Here is a 25,512-nt window from a genome sequence, read left to right as displayed (position 1 = left end):
TTAACTGTAGTACGTAACTGGCTGAACATGAAACACTTTCTTCCACACGCTACCAGTCTCTGTTATTCCGAACCCGGATCGAACAACGTTGTAGTACAGAAAGCACTTCCTGCTTCCATGATCATGGACAAAGTATAAACACCCTGGCGCCCTCAAGCACATGTCCGAGCACTCCAAGTGGTTGATATCTTGACGCCAGTCCAGGATCCCTACCTTGTCCACTGGCACAGACCAAGGTTCGAATGTAGTCACCAATGACGAGCAGGGTATCAGGAGGCTTGAATCTATAAATTAGAGAATCAGTGTCAGTGTATACTCTTAAAAAAAGGAAGAGGAACTTCATTTTAAATTTACGATTGTAAAAAATTGGAAGATATATCGGATGTCAATCAATGTTGGTATTATAATAACACTTCCTTATGACCATAGTTGTTTTACAGTAATCGCTCTTCAAAGATGATTGGTGTAAGACGTGAAATTTGCATGTGTACGATTTTCATTTTAAAACAAAAACGGTTTGGGAACAAACACCAACAACTGTGTGATGCAAGATGGATGTCGAAATTAATGATCTACAGCTATGTATCTACAGCTATAAAGATGTCTGTCTGTCTTGAAAATTCGTTAACGCTTATACTTCCTTTCCAAATTGAAAGTTCAGGTTCCCCTACTTTTTAAGAGTATATTTAATGGTTTTCCCGTGACGTTAGAACGTCCGACCGTGTTTCTTGGCTGGTCAACACCTTACCCGTAGGTTTCAGCAAAGTGTTAAACATCCGAGACCTGCTTCACACATCCTCACACAGTTCACTGCCACGACACGTGTAACTCCTTTGGTACTCTACAATCAACACGAGTGGTGTACACAGAATGAGGTTTTTATTCTAGCAGTACAACTATGTGAGTCCGTGGGAGGCTACCAGGGCAATTCGGCAAAGTGAGGCTGGCACTTGGACACCAGATGGACTGGTCAGCGTCCGCTCATCCTTGTCCTTGGTTGCCTTTCTGCTGATCTGTAAGCGCTCTTCCCGCTGTCCAAGACTTCCCCTATCCTGCCTGGTTTTAAAGGCAGAAGAACGACTAACAGCCTGTTTAGGTAATAATAATACGGATTCTTATATTGCACTAAACTCAATACCAAAGTGGGCTCAAAGCGCCAACAGAGTTCATACTACAGGTTTACAATCCATTTCAATTCAACAGCTAGGTCTTAAGATGGAGATGGTTTCAGATCAAATGGGAGAGCGTTCCATTCAACGGCAGCATTATACGCAAAGGATCTTGAGCCTGATGTTTGGGACCTTTAGTAGCTTCTTTGAGTGGCATTTTAGAAGTTGGGAAGTACAATATAGAATGAAACTTTATGGATAACCACTTCTTTTTCATTCGTGAGTGGTGACGTTTCGATACAGATACTTGTACCAGATTATGCTTGACAACGGTACAAGAATCTGTATCGAAACGTCGCACCTATAAAAAGAAGTGGGTTATCCATAAAGTTTTGTTCTATATTGTACCTTTAGTAGCATCAGATCACTGGAACGGAGAGTTCTTGTACGGACACAGTCTTCTACTAGATCACACAGATCACCAGGAGCTGTATCATTGATACACTGATAGGTGAGGGTGAGGATCTTATGATGTATCCGTTCTTTGACCGGCAGCCAGTGGAGATACCAGAGCACACACAAGAAATAAAATGGTGATTTCCAAACATTACCAATTTGGAAATATCATATTTCCAATTTGGAAATATCATATTTCCAAAAATTCAAAATGGAAACATTATATGTTTCCAAGGCTTGGAAAATTTTGGAAATCTCATATTTCCAAAATTGGAAATGTCTTGGAAACATCATCTTTCCAAGACATTTCCAAACTTGTAAATGTGGACTTTTTCCAGTGACAGGAGTGATGTGACAGGACGGTAATTGGACATAATCTGCGTAGCTGGTCATAATGACTGGTCCGAGTTTGACATATCTCGACAAGTGTACACGACTAATGCTATTAAACATGCTATAACTGGATTACTGTTCAAAGTTGTTTTAAATCCACTTTCAGTCATGAACTCATTCACTTGATACCGGTAGTCAACATTTTCAATAATAATGTTTTAGAAACCACTGAAAACCTTTAAACGGTCACTGGTAAATGTAATTTATCAAATAGAATATGTTATATATGAGTCATTCTCAAAATTCGTGCATATTTTATGTAGGCAAAAATTGTAAATTTTGTTTTCTTGTTTTACTTTGAGAAGTGGTTGATTACGTTCATAGTATTCTGAATATACAAAACATAAATCATGCAAGCTTAACGACGTTTCATTTTTCATATTTTATCCCGTTTATTAGAAATTTCATGAAATTGCATCACTACCGTTACGAAATTTGTAACGTCATTTTGAAAAGAAAAAATCCAAAGATGATATTTATTTAATGTACATATATATTAAACTATCTAGTTTTACAATATAACGTGGCTAATGAGTTTTGAAATTTTATATCTATTGCTTAAAAGGGGCAAACAAGTCACAAAAATTCTTTCATTTCTGATTTGCAAAAGTAAAGTTATATGTAGAGAAAAATTCACAATGAGAATATGATTTATATTATGCTTACTTGAAGCTCTACTACGAAACATAGTTGCACTACAAATTCCAGACATAAACAGATACATCAATTTTAATTTAATAAGGAAAATGATATTGTGACACAATAACGGTAGTGAAGTTTTAATAATAGCCAGTTTTATATGTTTACTTTAAAAGATAATTTGATGAAATCTGTCAATTAGATATTTAAGAATGTTTGGAGAATATGTAATAGGCAAAAGCGTTACTTATGGATATCACTGTCATGTAAAAAACAAGTAAACTCTGCACATTACGGAAGTGACATTGTGACGGTATGTAATGTCACTACCGTAACGGCCCTATCACAGCCATTTTCTTCTTTGTCACAGCCGTTACACTTCCCTGTCCTTACTGTAACAAAAAATCATCCTTATATGCAAATTGATTTTATTCATTTGATCCATTTTTTATGTTGAATAAGATTCCAAATCATTTGAAATCTTTGAATTTGAAAATTTAGGATACAAACAACATCAAACTAGAAAAATGTCACTGCCGTCACAAAATCTGTCCTTACCATAACAAAACCTATGATAACGGCAAGCATGTAGCTGTAACATCATTTATTATGATATGTTAAAAAAATTCCTTTGGAAAAGATGAAAAAAGACGAACAAATTCGAATTGCACATCGGCCACTGGAGTTGTGACACACGAAAATAGAGTAAAATTGGGGGTTTGGGGGTGGGGTTTGGGTGGTGGTGTTCAAAAATAAATATAAAAATGTGTTTTCCCCAATTTTATTATTGTAAATTGTAGAATAAACTGAGATAAATTATAACATAAATGTGCACGAATTATGAGAATGACTCATATGACATAGGTGTATAACATGTTTCTTTAACCAGAGGCCAATGCATTCTGAAACATTCTGACTGGAGGCATGTCTAAAGGTATCAAACTGATATGAATGATAAAATCACCTTACAACATCAAGAACAAATATGGACGTCAGAAAATAACCAGTTTCGATTATACGAGACATAATGATACAAGGATGGATCACTGAGAACCAATGATGATTCCAGATGTTCCTGAAAACGGTGAGCTGTACTTCGTTACCTGGTTCAAAAGAATGTATGTCTCATGCCTGTCCCATCCCCATGATTGTCGTAAGAGGCGACTTAATTTTGCAACCAGTTTTGCCTGATAACTTTCAAGACAATTCCAACCCGTGAACATCCGGGTTACAATTGGTCTTCAGCACCCTACGCTTGTCGTAAGAGCTGAGGCGACTAACGAAATCGGATAATCAGGCTCGCTGACTTGGTTAACACATGTCATTATATCCCAATTGCGTCGATCGATGCTCATGCTGTTGATCACTGGATCGCCTGGTCCAGACTCGATTATTTACAGACCGCCGCCATGTAGATTGAATATCGCTGAGTGCGACGTTAAACAGCAACCCAACAAACCTATCCCATTTCAGTTTGTTTCGTATCGTACATGGTACTTACCATACGTACAGATTGGCGTGCCACTAGCGTTCCTCCATGTTCCAGAAGAGTCACACACCCGCAGCCCGACGTCACCATCGTTACGGTATCCATAGCTACATACGTATGTGACTCGATCAAGGTATCTCCTCTGACCAACAGCAATGGCGTTTGGGTAGTGCTCATGTGGAGGGCACGTGACTGCTGAAAAACATATTGTGAATATGCGAGTGATTACGATGAGTGAGTGAAAAACGGACTGCAGAGAAACGTATTTTGAGTGAGTGAGTATGGTACGCCGCTTTTATAATATGCGAGCAATACTGTAATGGGACACACTGCGTGGGACACCAGAAATGGGCTTCAACCAATGTGGGGAATCGAACCTGGGCCTTCGGCGTGACGATTGAACGCTTTACTTCACGCCTACCACACCGCCCCAAACATGCAAAGAAAATAAACACCCAAGGAAGTAGAGCATCTCAGTACTTCCTCGAGTAAAGTGAGAAATGAAGTGATGACAAAGATGACAAAGCTGTCTGCTAGACAGATAGGGAGGGAGATGGAGACGACTCTGTGTCGGAGGAAACGATAGATGAGGAGGGAGATGGGGATGACTCTGTGTCGGAGGAAACGATAGATGAGAAGGAGATGCGGATGACTGTGTCGGAGGAAACGATAGATGCGGAGTGAGACGGAGATGACTCTGTGTCGGAGGAAACGATAGATGAGGATGGAGATGGAGACGACTCTGTGTCGGAGGAAACGATAGATGTGGAGTGAGACGGAGATGACTCTGTGTCGGAGGAAACGATAGATGAGGAGGAAGATGGACATGACTCTGTGTCAGAGGAAACGATAGATGTGGAGGGAAATGGTGGTGACTCTTTCTCTCTGAGGGAACGATAGATGCGGAGTGAGATGGAGATGACTCTGTGTCAGAGGAAACGATAGATGTGGAGGGAGGAGGTGGTGACTCTGTGTCGGAGGAAACGATAGATGAGAAGGGAGATGCGGATGACTGTGTCGGAGGAAACGATAGATGCGGAGTGAGACGGAGATGACTCTGTGTCGGAGGAAACGATAGATGATGAGGGAGATGGAGATGGATGACGACTCTGTGTCGGAGGAAACGATAGATGTGGAGTGAGACGGAGATGACTCTGTGTCGGAGGAAACGATAGATGAGGAGGAAGATGGACATGACTCTGTGTCAGAGGAAACGATAGATGTGGATGGAAATGGTGGTGACTCTTTCTCTGAGGAACGATAGATGCGGAGGAGATGGAGATGACTCTGTGTCAGAGGAACGATAGATGTGGAGGGAGGAGGGAGGTGACTCTGTGTCGGAGGAAACGATGGATGCGGAGTGAGACAGAGATGACTCTGTGTCGGAGGAAACGATAGATGAGGATGGAGATGGAGACGACTCTGTGTCGGAGGAAACGATAGATGAGGAGTGAGATGGAGACGAGATGGAGACGACTCTGTGTCGGAGGAAACGATAGATGAGGATGGAGATGGAGACCACTCTGTGTCGGAGGAAACGATAGATGAGGAGGGAGATGGAGATGACTGTGTCGGAGGAAACGATAGATGAGGATGGAGATGGAGACCACTCTGTGTCGGAGGAAACTATAGATGAGGAGTGAGATGGAGATGACTGTGTCGGAGGAAACGATAGATGAGGAGGGAGATGGAGACGACTCTGTGTCGGAGGAAACGATAGATGAGGAGGGAGATGGAGACGACTCTGTGTCGGAGGAAACGATAGATGAGGAGGGAGATGGAGACGACTCTGTGTCGGAGGAAACGATAGATGAGGAGGGAGATGGAGACGACTCTGTGTCGGAGGAAACGATAGATGAGGAGGGAGATGGAGACGACTCTGTGTCGGAGGAAACGATAGATGAGGAGGGAGATGGAGACGACTCTGTTTCGGAGGAAACGATAGATGAGGAGTGAGATGGAGACGACTCTGTGTCGGAGGAAACGATAGATGAGGAGGAGATGGAGACGACTCTGTGTCGGAGGAAACGATAGATGAGGATGGAGATGGAGACCACTCTGTGTCGGAGGAAACGATAGATGAGGAGGGAGATGGAGACGACTCCTGTGTCGGAGGAAACGATAGATGAGGAGGGAGATGGAGACGACTCTGTGTCGGAGGAAACGATAGATGAGGAGGGAGATGGAGACGACTCTGTTTCGGAGGAAACGATAGATGAGGAGTGAGATGGAGATGACTCTGTGTCGGAGGAAACGATAGATGAGGAGGGAGATGGAGACGACTCTGTGTCGGAGGAAACGATAGATGAGGAGGGAGATGGAGACGACTCTGTGTCGGAGGAAACGATAGATGAGGAGGGAGATGGAGACGACTCTGTGTCGGAGGAAACGATAGATGAGGAGTGAGATGGAGATGACTCTGTGTCGGAGGAAACGATAGATGAGGAGGGAGATGGAGACCACTCTGTGTCGGAGGAAACGATAGATGAGGAGGGAGATGGAGACGACTCTGTGTCGGAGGAAACGATAGACTCTGGAGGAGATGGAGATGACTCTGTGTCGGAGGAAACGATAGAAGTGGAGGGAGGCGGTGGTGACTCTTTGTCTGCGGGAACGATAGATGTGGAGGCTGGTGGAAATTGCACTTTGTCTAAGGAAACTACAGGTGCCGAGGCAGACTGCGCTGACACGTAATCTGTCTGCTGGAACAAGAAGTTTTAGATGCATTGATGATATTTACTCTGATTGATCAGGAGGTGGAGTGCCACTTACTCTGTCAGAACTGCACAAAATACAAAAAATACACACTTGCAGTCTTTTTGGATTTCTCCTGGAAGAGAACCAGGTGTCATCCAAACATTACACAAATAGGTTTAAAAGGGGCATTTCTAAATTTTGCATCAGCCTCTCTAACAGACAGAGGCTTTATGGTCTCCATAGACCATCAAATCTCCCAACACTAGAAAATGGCACACACCGGGGAAGAATCATCTCAGCCACCCTCTTCAATGTTATGGTTGATGATATATCCAACAAACTCACTAAAAACACATACAAATTCCAGTTTGCCGACGATGGAGCAATATGGGTTAATGATAAAAATATACACAAAGCACAAAAACAAATTCAAGCTGCACTTAACCATATTGAAAACTGGACCAACCAAAAGGAGCTCCAACTCTCTATCACTAAAACAACAACTGTAGTATTCAAAGCACAACATTGAAGTAAACAAAACGTACATCTTTACATAAACAAACAAAAATTACCGCAATCAGATGCAGTAAAATTTCTAGGTCTAATCTTAGACAAGCACTTAACATGGAACAAACACACTCAATTCATACAATAAAAATGCACGCAGATCTCAACATTATTAAATACCTATCACATAGTAAATGGGGTAGCAACAAACAAACATTACTACAGTACTACTATATATAGCACTCATCAAATCTAATGTACTCTATGGCTGCGAAATATTTCAAGGTATTGCACAAAACATAAAACAAACTCATTTCCATCCAATTCCAACCACATAAATGTATAACTGGAGCCTTCCCAGGAACATCCTTCCAAGCATTATTGGTAGAATGCGGGGAACTGGACCTCACTCTCGAATGGGAAAGATTACCCCATTACAAACAAGACTGAAAACCACTATACATCTCTTACAAAATAAAAATAAAATCATTATCAATAAAGGCAAATACCCCAAACCTCTTGGACCAAAATACAGGAAATTAAACAACAACTTGATGTATATACTACAGAATATAATACAAACCCATACTACAAATCTCTTCCAAAATCCTGACCAACACAAAACTGAACACAATATACTTAATAAATTCACAGTGCAAGAAATCATACAACAAAATTACAATCCACAAGATTATGTTCACATTTATACAGACGGATTCAAGGACCAAAATGGTAATGCTGGTTTTGGTATCTACATACCCGAAAAAAGCCTTAAACAATACTACAATCTCCCAGCAAACTCCAGTATCTTCACAGTAGAACTCGCAGCCATAGTTCAGGCCTTGCAAACAACATCTGACCAAACAAACACTACCATCTGCATTTTAACGGATTCCGTAAACCATAACCAGATTAAGATTAGCAAATTGCAATCTTAATCACTATCTACACAAAATCAACCTTCATCCAAACGACAAATGTATCACTTGCCAAATTCCTGAAACAATAGCCCACACTATCTTTTACTGCTCAAAATATAATACACAAAGAACCCCATTTACCAATGCATTAAAACAGTACCTCAACAATGGTAACTCTTCTGATCTCAAGCACATTCTAACAAACCCCAAATTAATTAAACCACGCACTAAATATCTCATTCATACAAAATTATACCAAACAATCTAGTAACAAAAACAATAATACACTAATTCCACTTTTTTCCATTTAAAAAAATTGTTATAAGTATGTATATATGTTCTTTTAACTTTAAAATGAGTTCTCTGTTTTATCAACTTCATTTTTAACCTTTTTTATGTTTATCATTATTCACTAAATAAATATGTTTTTAAGCATGGGTTGGGTGTAAAACCAAAAAACAATAACAATAACCACTTATTACACTACATCTATATTAAATTCCAAGTCATCTGGGGCGGTGGGGTAGCCTAATGGTTAAAGTGTTGGCTCGTCACGCCGAAGACCCGGGTTCGATTCCCCACATGGGCACAATGTGTGAAGCCCATTTCTGGTGTCCCCCGCCGTGATGTTGCTGGAATATTGCTAAAAGCGGCGTAAAACCAAACTCAGTCCAAATCATCTATTACTCTTAACCTATTTCATAATTGTTACCTTTTTAATTCCGACTCCCATTCAAATTTCCCTTAATACTCAGTTTTTGGGGTTTTTTCACTATTGGGGTGTATTTTTTTGTAGTAACACCACTCTTTCAAAATTATATTTTTTGTTCCCCTCATTTCTTATATTTCATTTAGGTCCCCAAACCTCGAAATTTAAATCACCTCGAAAGCTCTGGGGGTCTCAAACCTCGAAATTTTAGTACCTTGAAAATTTCCCGGTATACGGTAAGTGTACTACCCCGTCGCCGAAATACCTTAGTTCCGCGTGCGACGTTAAATAAAGCAAATAACAACAACAACTTACTCTGTCTTAGGGAACAAGTATGAGGACAAGTAGTTGCGAGGTCACTGGTTTCACAGGATCCCCTGGAAGCGTGGAAGTCACATTCGCAGTCTGTGTCAGCTCCTGCCGCTACTGTTGCGGAGTTGAAAGACTTCAAATTAATTCATATCAACACCACTGTAGACTATGATGTGCCGTTGAAAAACAATGCACGAGGCACGGTTTAAAAGACGTTGTGTTATCGCATGTCAGTAACTGTACCTAAAGTGATTCAATCAGGAACCGCGGTTGTAAACTGACGAACAAAGAAAGTACACACCCGGTGCTTTTAGATTAATTTCCAAAATCGACGTAAATGTTTTGAAAAGAATTTTTACAGTGATATATCAGTAACAGACTTTCCTAAAATGTTGCGAAAACCCCACAGATATCGTGCCCAATTGCGAAGTTGCCAGTCAAAATCACAACACTTTTCAAATAATCCCAAAACACCAGGTGTGTACTTTCTTTTGTCCGTCAGTTTAGCTATCATACCCAAGGGTTCATTGAACGTAAAACAGGAGATCTTCGTCAATGGATGGGTGGTCAGTGGTGGAGGTGAGGTGAGGTGAAATTGGGTTTTACGTCGTGCTTGAGAATATTTCGCTCATATGACGACGTGCATGCGTGTGTATGTGTATGTGCGGCTGCTTGTACTAGCCCAAACTTAAGCTGGTTTTATAGTGCTAGCCCACTGAAATACCATGCCGCAGTGAAGCAGGAATACCCCACTCAGACACATTATACTGACTCCGAGCCGACCAGTCCTTGTACCCATTAATGCCGAGCGCCAGGCAGGGACCAACAAGTACCATATTTTAACGTCTTTTGGTATGGCGCAGTCGGGGATGGAACCCGCGACCTTCCGCTCTCCGGGCGGACGCTCTAACCACTACACCACGGAGGCGGTCGGTCAGTGGTGGAAATTCTGAACCCTTGTTTATGCTCCTTGCTTACTTACCATACTAACAATGCCATAAATACATAGTCAATGCATAAACAGATACAGTCAAACACCTTTGTGCCGAATTTAAACGGCCCTACTTGAACACTTCGAGTAATTCAACGTTAGACACAAACGGAAAATGATGGTTAAAGAAGGAATAAGCAGGGACTAGGTTTTTCCTTCGAGACAAACAAATTCGAGAGATCAATAAATTCGAGACAGACATAAGTTCGAGACATCAAAGTTCGACACAAACATGTTTAACCCTAGATGGAAGTAGACACATAACAAGTTTACACATTTCCGGAGGCAATAAAGGCCACTTACTCATACCTCGCCCTTTAAAATTCTAGTTAATACGAGAAGATCATCACCTGAACACTCGGCGCCAGTGTTACAAGACTGAGCACAGTAACACATCATGTATAGCGGATTAATAACGCACTCGTGTATCCCCATCCAGTAGTTGCAGTCTGCATGGGTATCTGTGCACGCCGTCGATCCTGAAACACACAAAACACATTACAGAATGTTGTTGTTTATTGTCGCAACATTCCAGCAGTCTAGTGGTCAACATTATGGGCTTCGTTTTCTGTAAATGATTTGTTTGTTTGTTGTTCGCACTGGGCAATATTCCAGCTTTATGGCGGCGATCTGTAGATACTAGTGGTGATGCGATTAATTGAAATAATCGAAGATTGGTCGCAGTGACTCAACGACCAAGCAATCGATCATGTTTTCTCATAATCGAACACAAACAATTCTGGAACACTTGTTTTCATCAACAATATTTTTCACAAGGTTGGTTTTGTCTGTTACATTTCGTAACCACTACAAGCTCGTTCCAAATCATGATTGAATTTATCTTAAAGACACCAAGAAATTTATGTTCCTAACATACTACTCGTCCTCTAAGGATGTGAAATTTGCCCCAAAACATCAAAAAAACTACATGTTTTTTTCCCTTATTTTTTTGTGCATTAACAAATTTCATAAATGACGCTGACAAATTATTTTCGATGATTGATCGGTGGTTATGAACCAATCATCAATTATGAGATTTTAACCAATTCCCAACACTAGTACATACGAGTCTGGACCAGAAAATCCAGTGATCAGCAGCATGAACATCGATGTAAGCAGCTGGGATACAGTGACTTGTGTCAACCAAGTCAGCGAGAGTGACCACCCGATCCCCTTAGTCACCTCTTACAAGTTATGTAAATGAGAGACGATGGTATGTATCAACCATCAACCATTGCCTTTTGCAATATTCATAAGTTGTTTTCACCGATTCTACCTGGATCCTCGAGGGCCAACAGAACGTTCGACCAGGATTGCAAAACATCGGCTATTGATGTCGAAGCACTCGTACATATTTGTCAGTATGAGTCAATCGTTATCCATGGGGCTTTAGAAGCAAAATAGCAGAGACAATTATGTGAATGCATAACTGATTGACAGCTGGTGTTCACGAAGATGGTTACACAATAACGTGTGCTGCACCTAGACATAAAACCTTCGGGATGCAGACTGAAAAGCGTTACGTATATTACACGCACTTATTTCCATAAGAGCCGGTAAAAATACTTCTTGTTGTTTTAGCATTGATTCAGCATTATTCCATAAGAATGTTTAAGAACAGAATCATTGATTGTGATAAACAGCGTAGTTTTGGTAATATAAATCAATCGTCTCATTTGATGTACTTTAAAGAAACTAAGTCACTTTTGAATGTTGAATATTATGTAAATTTTATCAACCAAGCAACTGTTGGAAGAAATATTTGCCTTCTTAAATTAAATTCCGTCCCTTTACGATGTAATATAAGAGGTGTGAACGTAGATACGTATTGTAGAATGTGTGAAGAGGGGTGAATGAAAATGTTATACATTGTTTTAATGTAATGCTTACAATGTAATTAGGGATAGATATAGTCCTGAAAATGGTCTGGTAAATTAAGTCGCTAATTATCATAATATATTAACTAGCAATTGTAGATATACTCTTGTAAATTGTTCTAATTACATCAAAGCAGCTCTTGCGTATAGGAACATCGTTACATCATTAGCCATTTAATTGAATTACTATGTAAAGTTTCTCCTATTCTACAATAATGTACTCCTTTTTGTATGTATTGTACATGGGCGGATTGCCTACAAACCGAAATAAAAGAATTGAATTGAATTATATACATATCCATATAAATAATGGTTGGCTGGCTAGTTGGTTTACTGTTAAAGCCGCACTCAGCAATATTCCAGATATATCTAAATAATCTGTAATACTGGAGTCTGGACCAGACGATCCAGTTATCAACAGCATGAGCATAGATCTACGAAATTGGGATACGATAATGTGTCAACCAAGTCAGCGAGCCTGACCACCCGATCCCGTTGGTCGCCCCTTACAAGCATGGGTTGTTGAAGACCAATTCTAAAAACTGCGTACAATAAGCTACAAAAATGGTGAAATGTTTTTATCATATATGGATCTTGCTTTAAGACGACGTCCAACAACAATGACCTTTGTTATATACGTACACGGTGAATATATATTCTTTGCTGTGTTCTTGGCTTGTTGATTGCAGATGCTACAAAGACTCTTTTCAGCATCCTTTGATAAAATGCACGATCAAGGGAAACGATTTTAAGTGAGTTGTTTTTGTTACCACACTACTTATTTCATCATTATCGCGTGGACGAAATCGCTTTGAAAAATGTTGCATTTATTAAAATTTCGTTTCAGTATACATTCAATGATTTTGCACAGAAACTTCAGAAGGGACGTTGTCCCCTTAATGCAACGTCGCCCGTACGAAACAAGTCAAATCGTGACAAAATTTATCAAGCTTGGAAGTCAATATGTGGGATTATCCATGGCCACTTGTCGCGCTTCCTTTTATTTTGTCACTTTATGTTTGCTTTTGTAAGAACGGCACCCCGTAAATGTCCCCAATAGATCTGCTCATAAATGCAATATAATTGGTATTGGTATAGACGAAGACGAGACAAACAGACACAATATCAACGTGGATTTAGAAACGTCAGACTTCCATATTATTCTTTCTGTGCCCCGGCAGTCTGTTTCACAGTTCCTGAACCGCAATATTTTCTCATTTGCCTAGCCCTTTCTGGAATGCTACAGCTGTAAATGAAGCAAGTCTAGACTTCCACAGGTAGTCTTGATTCCCTCAGGTAGTCTAGATTTCCTCAGGTTCAGTGGTTTGAATCTCCTTTTCTCACCCTTGTATACCTTGTAAATTGTTCTAATTACATCAAAAAAGCTCTTAACAGTTCAACAAACAACAATTGAAAAAGTCCTGCTTGTTTCTATCAAATTTATATATATTTATATTATAGAGACTAAGCGTTGGTAGTGACCAGCCTGAGCAATGGTGAGGTTGTCTACCTGCAATGCAGGCTAGCCATACTGGGCAAACTCTTGAAATGAGATTTGTTCCTGTTGTAAGGCTAGTCTTGTTGTCAGGAAGCATTAACACCACACAAACGGTTCCTTTCGCACTGAAATCATTGTTCCATACGCTTGAGGTATATATTTATTGTTTCAAGTGTTAGGGTTGCCAAGAACATGCATGGGAATTTGGACAACTGAGACAGATGTTCATGCAAAACATGCAAATTGTTCATCCTGAAGTACATGTACTTTTAATTGATCGTAAATAACATAGTTTAAATTTCTCTATACATAACTCCTAAATGTTTCATTGTGTAATTTACTTTGCTAGGCAAGGATGATTTCGAAAGGCCATGGGATCGAAAAAATTATGCCTTGTGGAATATTAATGAGTGCGGCGTTACACAACAAACCAACCCTTGTGTGATAGGTCCTGTATCGTTGACATCAGAAAGGTTGCTATTTTCGTACTGAGTTATTGCGCATGACACCTAAACCACGCATGGGATTTGTATCCTTAAGACATGGATCTACAGGTACTTTGACCTTTTCTATTATTTATGCTGTAGCTGCGTGGCAGCCAAGTGTATGGCACGCGCTTTGTTGTGTTTGTTTGTTTGTTCTTTAATGCTGCACTCAGCAATCTTCCAGCTATATGGCGGCGGTATGTAAATAATCGAGTCTAGACCAATTTCAACATCATGAACATTGATCTGCGTAATTGGGAACCGATGACATGTGTCAACCAAGTCAGAGATTCTGACCACCCGATCCCGTTAGTCGCTTCTTATGACAGGCATGGGGACAAAAGATTGAAGGGCACAGGGGAAATTGTTTTGGGAGATTTATTGAACAGGTCACTGAGGCACAACAATACAGTACAGGGGAAACATAACCCGTGTGTACATGTAGTAAATGACATCGGTAAGCGAATGAGTTGGGAAATACCACCGTTTCAATGGTACTCCAGTTATATCAGACGTATAGTAACGGCATTGGGAGCACATGGCAAAGAAGACAAAGCGGACGGGCACTGCTCTGTGTTTCGGAATATGTTTCTGGGTTGATGTGCATCATGCCTGTGCTCAAGGGTTTCCGAAACCTTCCGGAACATGCATCACTCAACCTGTCCTGTGAATGAGTGAGTGAGTGAGTGATCGAGTGAGTGAGTGAGTGAGGAGTGAGTGGAGTGAGTGAGTGAGTGAGGAGTGAGTGAGTGAGTGAGTGAGTGAGTGAGGAGTGAGTGAGTGAGTGCAAGCCGCTTTTAGCAAGAATGTTCACCAGAAATGGGCTTCACACATTGTATTCATGTGGGGAATCCAACCCGGATCTTCGGCGTGACGAGTGAACGCTACTAACTACTAGGCTACCCCGAACGCCCTGTACAACCCCAATATGGTTGTCTTGATTTTACATATTGGAGTTGTACACGCCCTCTGTTCTCCTTCCGTGATATAACAAGACACTGCCCAAAGCGGCATTAAGCACTTCTCACTCCCTTCGATGGAAGGCACGACTGGCAAATATATCAATGTATGCACAGAATAATGTATTGTCGTCTTTGCCTTGGGCCTTCAAATCACCTGCCTGAAAGCATTGATTTCATTGTCTGACATGATTATTACCTGTTTACCTACATGGAACAATCAAACATAGAAATGTCGTAGTTAAGGTGAGCGAGTGCGTGAGTTGGTTTGACACTGCTTTGAACAGTGAATTTCTGTGTCTCAATCGACACGGCTAAAGTGGACCCGTATAGAACCGTGGTTTCTCGGGTTCTCTAGCACTGTGTAGGTTGACGTCATGGTCCTTAGCTATGTCCATTGCTTTTTACTTACGGTTTGGGGGTTTTTGTTCGTTGTTGTTAAACGCCGCATTCAGTAACGTTCCTGCTGTATTCGAGTCCGTACCAGACAATCCAGTGATCAACGGCATGAGTAATTGGGAATCGATGACATGAGTCAACCAAGTCAGCGAGTCTGACCACCCGACTACGGGTTGTGTTAGCCGCCTCTTACGAGAGCATGGGTTGCTGAAGATTAATTCTGATCCGGATCTCCACGGGTTATTTACAGTGTCACCATGTTTGCTTAGACTAGGCTTCCTAATGACGTCACGGGAATCCCCGGGTCGCCATGAGCGGGCTTTACAAACTGCAAATACAGCTTGAAATAAAAGCTGCAATCCTCCTAAAATGTACATAAATTCGACAAATAAAGACTCCGGGAAGTCGGTAAAACTAATACTTAACAGATACATAACGAAATCCGCACACCCAAGTGTCCTCATGCATGTCAGTAACATCCACATGCACAGCTCCCGCAACATGTCCCTACCCGACTCGGGGGAAATGGCTGCCGTTTATGCTGAACGATTTATCACGCCGGCTCTACTTATGATTGCAGGCGGAATTATTCTTACGATGTAAAATTAATCTTTTTGGATGAAAAAAAAAGAAAAAACATATCATTGTTGAAACCGTAACTTTATGATCCGGTGGGTTTACGAGCGTATTTATGTAATTTTATTGCCTTGAAGTTGACACTGTTAAATATAAAAGAAAAACTTGCGACTAACTTTCTGGACAATAAAGGCACATGATAACATCCGGTGTAATAAATACAGAATATTGAATGCAACTGTCAATTTTTAAAATGTGTAAATAATAACGACTTTAATTAATTATAAGCAATAAATACAACCGGAAATGATGTACCCAGTATTACTTTGCTTTGGTATATAAATGGCGTGTCACCACGGGTATCACGAGAAGAATACACGCTTAGCATGTGGACAGAAGAGAATGTACAGCTATTAATCAACAATCAGCAGATACCCTGTAAGTAAAGCATTTTATTTCTTACATTTTACATGTAGTAGTTACGTAAATTATTTTTTTCAAGCAATAATATATATATATATGTCTTTACAATGTACGGTTATGTCATTGTCGGGATAGGACATTTTTGGACTTCAGCTGCTAAAGTTTAAATTCACTGTAGGAAATATATTACTTGAAATTAACTTAGCCTTCTATGAAGTACTTTATGCTGTGAACTGACATGATTTGGAAATTATTTGGGTCGTATTAAGGCTTTTTTCAACATTTTCTTTCACACTTCAAAAGTGCTAAGTAAGCGGTCCCGTTAAAATGTCACCTAATAATACTTTTTCTGGAATTCCCCTTTTAATTTTACAATACAATTAACAGTTGCATACGGAGACATTTCAAACTTAATTTACTTGCACTATTGTATAGGATTGTTATTGCTGCTTATATTTTAACTAATAGGCTTACAATAAATCGGAGTTTAGAAAGCATAACATTAAATGTCCAAAATGTTTCAATGGTCAAAATACATAAAATAATAGATTGTGTATTTTAAATTTTTTAGCATTGATTATACTGAGGCAATGCATTGCTTTGAGTAGGTTACATGTAATGTGCACTTATACCTTGCGTATGCATGCTTTAGTATTGGGGAAATTTTGTTTGTTTTCAAGGTGAATGGGATTCCTCCAAATCACTCAATTATGAGGATTTGCAATCATTCATAGAATGTATTGAAAAGGATGTAAGGTGTTAGCCCGCACACTAACATCTGTGCTGACTCTATTAAAACCAAAATGGGCTGGTGCCTTACCTCTAATAACAAACATAAAAAGCAAGCTAAAATAAAAGAAATAAGGGTGTTCACGGCGAACCCCGATCACTTTATCATCCTCTGACGATTCACCTGGATCATTATCGCCTTCACCAAATCATTGAAAATGTATATATATCACATGTGCAATACAACTCTGGACTGGTAATAAGGGTGTTCAAGGCGAATCCCGATCACTTATTCATCCTCCTGACATTTCCTTTCCATCATGCTCGTCTTCACCAATTCCTTTCAGTTTATATGTAAAATATGATATGCTCCTTTGGCTTGTGACAAGGGTGTTCGAGGCGAACCCCGATCACTTTTATTTGGCTATTTTAAAATGGATCTTGATCATCTTCCACAACTTTTGAATGTATATAACAAAAAGTTGCAAACTCCTTTGGAGTGTCTTCACCCCGATCACTATAATTTGGCTATTTTAACCTGGATCTTGCTCATCTGTATAATTGCATTTCAATGTATATAGAAAATGTTAAATACTGCTTTGGGATGTTTTGATAAGGGTGTTCAGAGCGAACCCCGATCGCTAAGGGTGTTCATGTAGCTATTTTAACTGATGTTGCTCGGCTTCACCATATATTATCAGTTTATCTCGGTAACCTGGATGGTATTCATGTTATACCTGAATATCTATAGAATTGGTGTGGCATAATTGTCACACCAGTTAGCAAATACATTCATACGAAAATTATCTGATCATATCAAATCTGTATGTGTATGGGATTTGGGAGATTTGAAAGATATATAATATCTTTTGAGAGGTAGGTAGCTGTCACCAATTATCTTATTCCTTAAACAACTATTCGTCGTGAAAGTTATCAACAGCATAATCTTTCATGTGAAGTTTTTCATTTTGGGAGTGGCATTTAACTGCATGGTTGTTGAGTAGAAGATCATAGAAAGGCAGGGATGTTTGAAATGGTGAAGCATATGTATACATGTTCTGTAGGAAAAAAAGGTTCATGATGACAGTTTGAGAAGAGAGGAATATGCGTTTCCCATGGCAATAACAATAAGAAAATGACGACAAAACCTAAAATAATGGTTATGGAATGCATGTATTGTGAGGTATTGAAAGTGTACCATCACAACATATACTGTGGTTTAAAATATAGACATACAAAACATTAATACACAATTTTCATAAAGTAAGTCAGTACCCCTGACTCAAGACTACTTGCATTTGTCTCTTCCCCTGCTGAGTAATTATGTATTCAATATTATGGTATCTGTATATGCCAGCAAATTGTATATATTTCTTACATATGTTTCCAATTTGATTGTTGTCAATACTGAAATATATGCATACATGTATACATCTGCCAGCTTGGGATGGTCCACATGTTGAGTGTGATTTATTTCATCACTGATATCAGTGATAACACGAAGTACAGACTGATTATTAAAAATATTTTTCTATGAATGTACATGCTGTTTAAATACAGTATGTACAGAATGCCAGTTTGTGGAGCGCAATATCATGCCGAAGCCTTTGGTTTGGACCCCGGAGGAGGCACCTAGGTTCGGGTCCCGGGGGATGGGCACATTTGCGTAGTATCCTTGGACAAGATACTTAGTTCCATATTGTCTCAGTTCACCCAGCTGTAAAATGGGTACCCGTGAGGATGTGCTGGCAATGTGAGCGATTAGTTCATTGTGTTTAACAGGCAGCATGTATGTATGCTCCTCGTTGAGTTTAAGAAGTATGAGAAAGTGTGATGGTGTCCTATGAGTATGATCAGGTATGATCAGGGACAGGAATGTATGCAGCGCGGTGAACAGGCAATCTGGATGACCAGCATATACGTGAAATATTATTATGGCATTTTGCTGACTAAACTATTACTGTTATACAAGAAAACTTACCACAATTACACCATTTCCTTTGAATGATGAGTGGATATACAATTTCACAGATTGAAAAGAGCCTAAATCCACTTGAAACTGATGGCCATTTCTTAAATTATATGGCAATGTTATTCCAAGAAACTGGACACATGTACAAGATATATACAAGATGACATGAATAAAGCATTTCCTAAAACATGTTATCCCTGAAATTGTACATAGTAAACAGTCTTTGTATATTCCTAAATGACTTTCAAACTACTCTGAAACACACATTATGATTAGGAATATTGGTATACATGTACATCTTAACATTTGCACATTTCATGTTGACATTTTGCACTTTGTGGTAACTGGTTTGGTGAGAGGTTGCACAAATTTATTGGCCATGGAAATTTCACTGTTTTGAAATGTGAATTCTTTTCTATGACAACATATGTAAAACTGTCATATAAAGTTCTCAGTAACTACTTAGCTTCTTAAACAACACAAATCATTTTTAATTCACTTGGGGTACAGAAGTAATATCCACATGTAAAATAAGTTGTCAAGAAAGAAAGGGTTATGTAACTCTAAATACTATTCTTCTGAGGTTACTGTGTAATAATGACCAGGTCATTCATCAATAGTTGTCAGCAAATATCATTGATATCTGTAGCAGACGCCCCTGAGCTCCTTACAGTGATAGACAATTGACATGTTTGGACAGAGTAAGGTGTTTTTTATTGTTGCTAAAACAATACTTGTATGGAAGAGATAACTTACAAGTGAAAATAAAAATTGCATGAATTATGAATAATATTATGTTTTTGTCTTTTTGCAGGTGAGTAAATAAGCCCACTATAACAGACAGATGCAAGAGTTACCCCCCTTCCGTTCAGTTTAACAGTAAATTCTCACCACTTAACTAGTCTTTTTACCACAATGCGTGTATGTGATGATATACTGTTGATAAAAGATTTTATTGAAAAAAATATATATCTATAACTGGCTTGTTGTTATTTCACTGGAGGCAATAATTTAAATCAGACTAGGATCCCTACTTAGACTCCATCTGAATCATTATATTATATAATGGCCACTCATTCATACCTGCATAGTCTTGAACAGATTAGTGTACACGACCTAACCATGCACAATACTGCCAATTGTTCTTAAATAACATTTAAGTGAGTGAGAATGGTTTTACACCGCTTTCAGAAGTATCAATGTCACCCACGTGAACAAGGCAACGTGGTACACATTGTCACCATGTTGGGAATCGATCCCAGATATTCACCCAGTTGACAAGCATATATGCTTCTACCATCTACCCCGTCCCCGGAAACCACATTACAAACACTAAACGCTTAAGCATGTTAATATGAGTGAATGAGTGAGTTTAGGTTTACGACTATTTTAGCAATATTCCAGCAATATTACGACTGGGGCTCACAAGAAATGGACTTCACACAATTTAACCTTCTATTGTTATTGTTAAAACCCCCACGTAAATTCAGTTCAAACAGTTCTACCAACATTTAAGAGAAATCAGTATCGGCCTATATAGTTGTTGCAAATAGATCCCAAACGTTTAGCCTCAGGCGCTACTTCCACTGTGATGAAATCCTAATCCTAATCCCGGTCTTCGATTTTTATTCCCTGCATGTACATGCATTTTAGAACATGATGTATTCTATTGTCTATTCTTGATAATTTCAATCGTTGTTTTTGTTTTGTTTACATCCAATTGTTTCGGATGGAGAGAACAAAACATTTTAATCGAAGGCAAAGATGCGGGTGACGAATATTAATATGACCCCAATAAAAATAATTTCAGAATAATGAGTAGGTAGGTGAGTTTAAAGTTTATCGTCACATCGGCAATATTTCCAGCCATATCGTGACGGGAACAATTAAATTGTACGCAAAGTAAGTAATAGTAAAATTATAAAAGCCTGCCTACGAAAGGGACAGTAAAATAACTAGATTATCACAGAGAATGAATTTAAAACTAGTAACTAAATCTAAAACAGTTTGCTTATAGTTGACAATACAATATAAAACCGGGCTATGGGTTACTAACAACTGATGGTAGATCACCATGCTAGGGACCATGGGGACTTACAGTACTTTGCTTCTATTTCGGAATAAAAATGAGCAGTTGGACTGAGTGTTACTGCGGCATATGAGCCTGGGAGGATTTTGTAAATCCGGAATTAAAAGAATTTGACATAAGAAGCACTTTCACTATGGATTTGGTTCTTTTGATTACTTATTAACATACTACCATACGATATGGAAAAGAAAAGGCTCAGAATGTCAAACGGTCATAAAGATGGAAGTGACAAAGGAAGTATTTTCCTTTTGATGAGAAATTATTGTTTTAATTCGGAAACAACCAATGACCGATCAGATATTGTTATTGCCGTTAGCGGCAGTTATGAAGTAGGTAAGGGGAAAGGTTTAGGGGAGCCTTAAATATGCGCCCAAAACTAAACAAACTGTTGATATATGTATGTTCGGTTAAAATTGTGTCATGCTTCCCCCCGTTTTAACGAGGAAGTCAGAAACACAACTCTCTGTATGCAGCCATACATTAAATTATCTTCAAGAATCTATTGTGTTCATTATAAAATGTTTTTGGTTTTGGTAAAGCACAGTTTCTTTACTTATGAGCCTTACGTTAGTTCTCATGAGCTGGACTTCACGCATAGAGGAGATAAGATCTTTATCTAAAATGATTCTTTTATGCCTTCAATCCACAGTATCCAAGCCTGGTGAATTAAAACAATCTCATCTCTGCGACAACGCCGACGATTTTTAAATGTTTATTTACTACTGGACAGAGTAGATGTGTCTCTGCAGTAGCTAGTGTCAGTAATGTCCCATTTATTTTGCCAAGATTCTGCCGTTTATTGAAATTATTGTGAAACCAGAGCAAAAGTAATCTCTTGGAATTAAACCCAATAGATTCCAGTAATGTCTGGCTGCTGCTGAGCGTTGCAAATACATCTTAGCAAGTTTGTCAACTTTTCGTTTGGACAAACCCTAGACAGGAAATGACAAACAAGAGTAATCTCTTGGAATTAGCTTAATAGATTCAATATCTGGCTGCTGAGCGTTGCAAGCCATCTTAGCAAGTTTGTCAACTTCTTCGTTTCCAACTCCTTCTCCACTGTCTTCATTCCACTTTAATATCCATTCTCCACCATTACATGGTGCCCCTGGTCACCTTGGCTGTAAATCCATCCACTATTATTCATTATATTTCACTTTTAAGCTCCTGCTATCCAATACTGTTACAAAACCCCTGAACAAATAATTCCATCCATCTTCATTCCTTCATTCCTTTCCACCCAGCCAATTCTAGAGATCCCCACCATTTTTATCTAATATACTCACTCTCATCCATTATTATATTTAATTATGGGAATAAAATCTGCGTTTCCATTTTAATAACACTGTGTTTTATTGTTTAATTCACTCCATCCATCCTATGCATCCAAGTTGTATTCCACTCCATTCCACCATTAAAGTTGTGTTCCTTTATTCCTTTACAAATTATTTCATTATTTATTCCAATCCACATATTCCACAATCCCTATATATCCAATTTTCGTTGTGTCCCTAAAATATTACCACATTTCCATCTACTGTCCCTATATCTGGCTGATGTCTCCACTTGGTTATACATGTGCCATGCAGTCTCTGTTGTATGTTGTGTCTGTTGTGTGGTCAGGTCTGATGATCGATCCATTGGGGCTCTGGTCCTTTCCTGGATCCGTTGGCCATCCTCAGTCTAGGGCCAGTGATCCATGTCCGATCCATTGTGCTCTGTGTGTCCAGTGGCCACAGTCCTTTCCTTCCATGTCTGGGTCTCAATGTGGTCTCTGCTGGGTTTTCGATGTCAGTCGGTTGATCCACCACACCTACCATTTCCGTTTCCTTCACTGGTCCACCACACTGGTCCACCACCTTCCTGGGTCAGCCAGGTTTCCTGGGTCCAGCTCAGGTTTCCTGGTCCACCTTTTTCTTTTCCGTGTGTGTTCACACTGGTTCCACCCTGGGTCCACCACCTTTCTGGGTCCATACCACACTGGGTCCATCCACACACCTTTTCAGCCACCATTCCTTTTTTTCTGGTCCACACACTGGGCTGATCCATCCACACACCTGCACACCTGGGCTCTGGTTCCACACACACACACTGGTCCACCACACCACACTGTGTGCTTCCACACCCTTTTCGGCTCCAAGTTTCCTGGGTCCACTGGTCCACCTCTGGCCACTGCATCTCTGGGTCCACCTCAGCCACTGTGGGTCCACCACTGGTCCACCACCTTTTTTTCTCGTGCTGTGTTCCTTTCCATGTCCATGCATGTGTGTGTGTGTGCAGTGTGTCTGTCTCCTCCTCCTGTGTGTTTGGTCCTTGTGTCTGTCTGTGTGTGGTCGTGTCTGGTGTTTCATGTGTGTCCAGTGTTGTGTGTGTTGTGATGTGTGGAATGTGTGTTGTTCTGGTTTGTAGTGGTTCCAGATTTGGCTCACTGAAGTTTGGTGTTCAGTGGAGTGAATGGTTGTGTGTGGTTGTGTGATTTGTGTCTGGTTTGTGTGTATTTGTGTTCACCAGTTTTGTCAGTGTGTTTGATGCCAGTTCTTTGTCAGTTCAGTCCAGTGGAGTGAGGTGAACAGTGGTGTCTGGTGGGGCTCAGTGTTGTGTTTCTGTTTGGTGTGGAATGGTGTGTGTTGATATGATTTGTCAGGGAATGTGGTGGAGTGGGGCTGTTTGTGCCTGGTGTGGAAGTGGAATTGGTGTGTTCTGGTTGGTGTGTGTGGAATGGGTTTCAATGGATGGTTCGGTATTTGAACCGTGGTGTTTTGTGATCACCCGATTTGATGCCGGAAGTGGCAGGTGAAGATGAACCGGTGACGCTGGTTTGATCGTTTTGGAAACCAGACGTATCGTTTGGTTTGATGATATGGTAACAGGCCAGTTCCGGTGTTTTGGTGACGGAGAACATTTAACCAGTGACCGATATTCGATGTGAACTGACGCTGTTGGTGGTGAACCATTATTGATTTATTTGTCTGTGGGCTGTCATTTGGTTTGTTGTGGGCCAGTGATGGCGAGCACGATACTGATGGACGGTGGTGGATGGTGACAGGCGTGAGGGCGAACACCAGTATTGTTTGTCACCGGTTGTTCGGTGGGCCGACGGGCGGTGTGTTCCAGTATGACAACAGTGGTGAACCGTAATACGCCGATACTGTTTGATGGCTGACGGTATTCGTTGTGTTTGTGTGCGAGTGAATTGAACGGTATTGTTCGTACTGGTTTGACGGCGGAGTAATGGGCTCTGTTTTGTGTCGGTTTACGCCTCTCTCGATTGACGTCGAAAACTGTTGAAATGAACACGAGGAGCCGTGCGTGTCGAAGAGGCATTGAAGATCGAGGTCGAGCTCCACTGTGTTGACCGGGCGAATGTCGTGATCGTGCTTCATTTCGCTGGTGCTGGCTGGGCTTTCGGTTACCAACGGTCCGGTGATTGACGACTTTGTTGGCAGTGTTTACGTTCAATGATCAGGTTGTCTATTCGAACTTTCGTGCCGCATAACTGGAATGACCCGATGAACGGCTGAAGCATACGGCAGAACGCGTATATTTCGCGGTAGTGAACCGTGAATGTCAATGGGCGGCTTCCGGCTTTTGATGGGTATTACAATGTGCTGGTGCCCTTTCTACTACTCCGTTTTATCAACAGAACCTCTTTGTCATCGTCTTCAAAGAGACGGCACTATTTATTTATCGCTTGAAACTTTCGTCGCTCAACCGGCAACTGACGCCAATCGAACTGTGATGAGTATGTCGTGATATTGTTTCAGGTAACTTTGATGCTGGCTGTGCTTTCGGTGCGGGATTAATCTGCTGGTTAATGCTGCTTTCAAGCTTGATTTCAATGGACAACACGGCCTTCGATTTCACGAAATCGGGCTTATGACAACAAATGATGCCAAGTCGTTATCAATCCTTGTCCAGATTTCGTTCTGTCGGCGACATGTTGAATTAACCGAGATCGGCTGTTTATTCTGGTCTGGTTAGACCGAATCGTCTGTCTGCCCCGCAACGGCATTGACAATGCTAAATGGTAAAATATATTGAACCGAAACAATAGTTTTATGATTCGGCTGTACAAGCAATTCAATCCGGTGTGGAACGTGACATGCTATATGCATCTTCGCTCTTGATACCCAGCTTCGCATCGGCTGTGTATTGTTTTCAGTTCCGGCATGGTTTAACTGGTGAAGTTGACGGAAAACTATAAACGTCGATATTGAATCTGATAGCCCAATTCCCGGAGATACTTGTTTTGATAGTTTCCTGATCTGGGCAAGGGGACCCGA

The 25,512-nt window shown here is 40.3% G+C and overlaps 1 protein-coding gene across 1 annotated transcript; it reads right to left on the bottom strand.

Moving 5' to 3' along the window:
* Positions 1 to 23,407, bottom strand: LOC124269273. Its single transcript, XM_046704279.1, has 5 exons — positions 23,047 to 23,407; positions 10,573 to 10,701; positions 9,235 to 9,345; positions 4,099 to 4,281; positions 1 to 284 (listed from the first exon to the last, which is right to left on the bottom strand). Exons 1-5 carry the CDS (start codon positions 23,405 to 23,407, stop codon positions 1 to 3), a joined length of 1,068 nt encoding a protein of 355 aa, XP_046560235.1.
* Between the last annotated feature and the right edge of the window lie 2,105 nt (positions 23,408 to 25,512).

This window comes from Haliotis rubra, unplaced genomic scaffold (genome assembly GCF_003918875.1).
Source record: "Haliotis rubra isolate DU_JTF1 unplaced genomic scaffold, ASM391887v1 Scf1430, whole genome shotgun sequence".
In the NCBI taxonomy this organism is placed as follows: domain Eukaryota; kingdom Metazoa; phylum Mollusca; class Gastropoda; order Lepetellida; family Haliotidae; genus Haliotis; species Haliotis rubra.
Note: the sequence above shows the minus strand (reverse complement) of the source record. Positions and strands in the feature narration are given on the sequence as shown.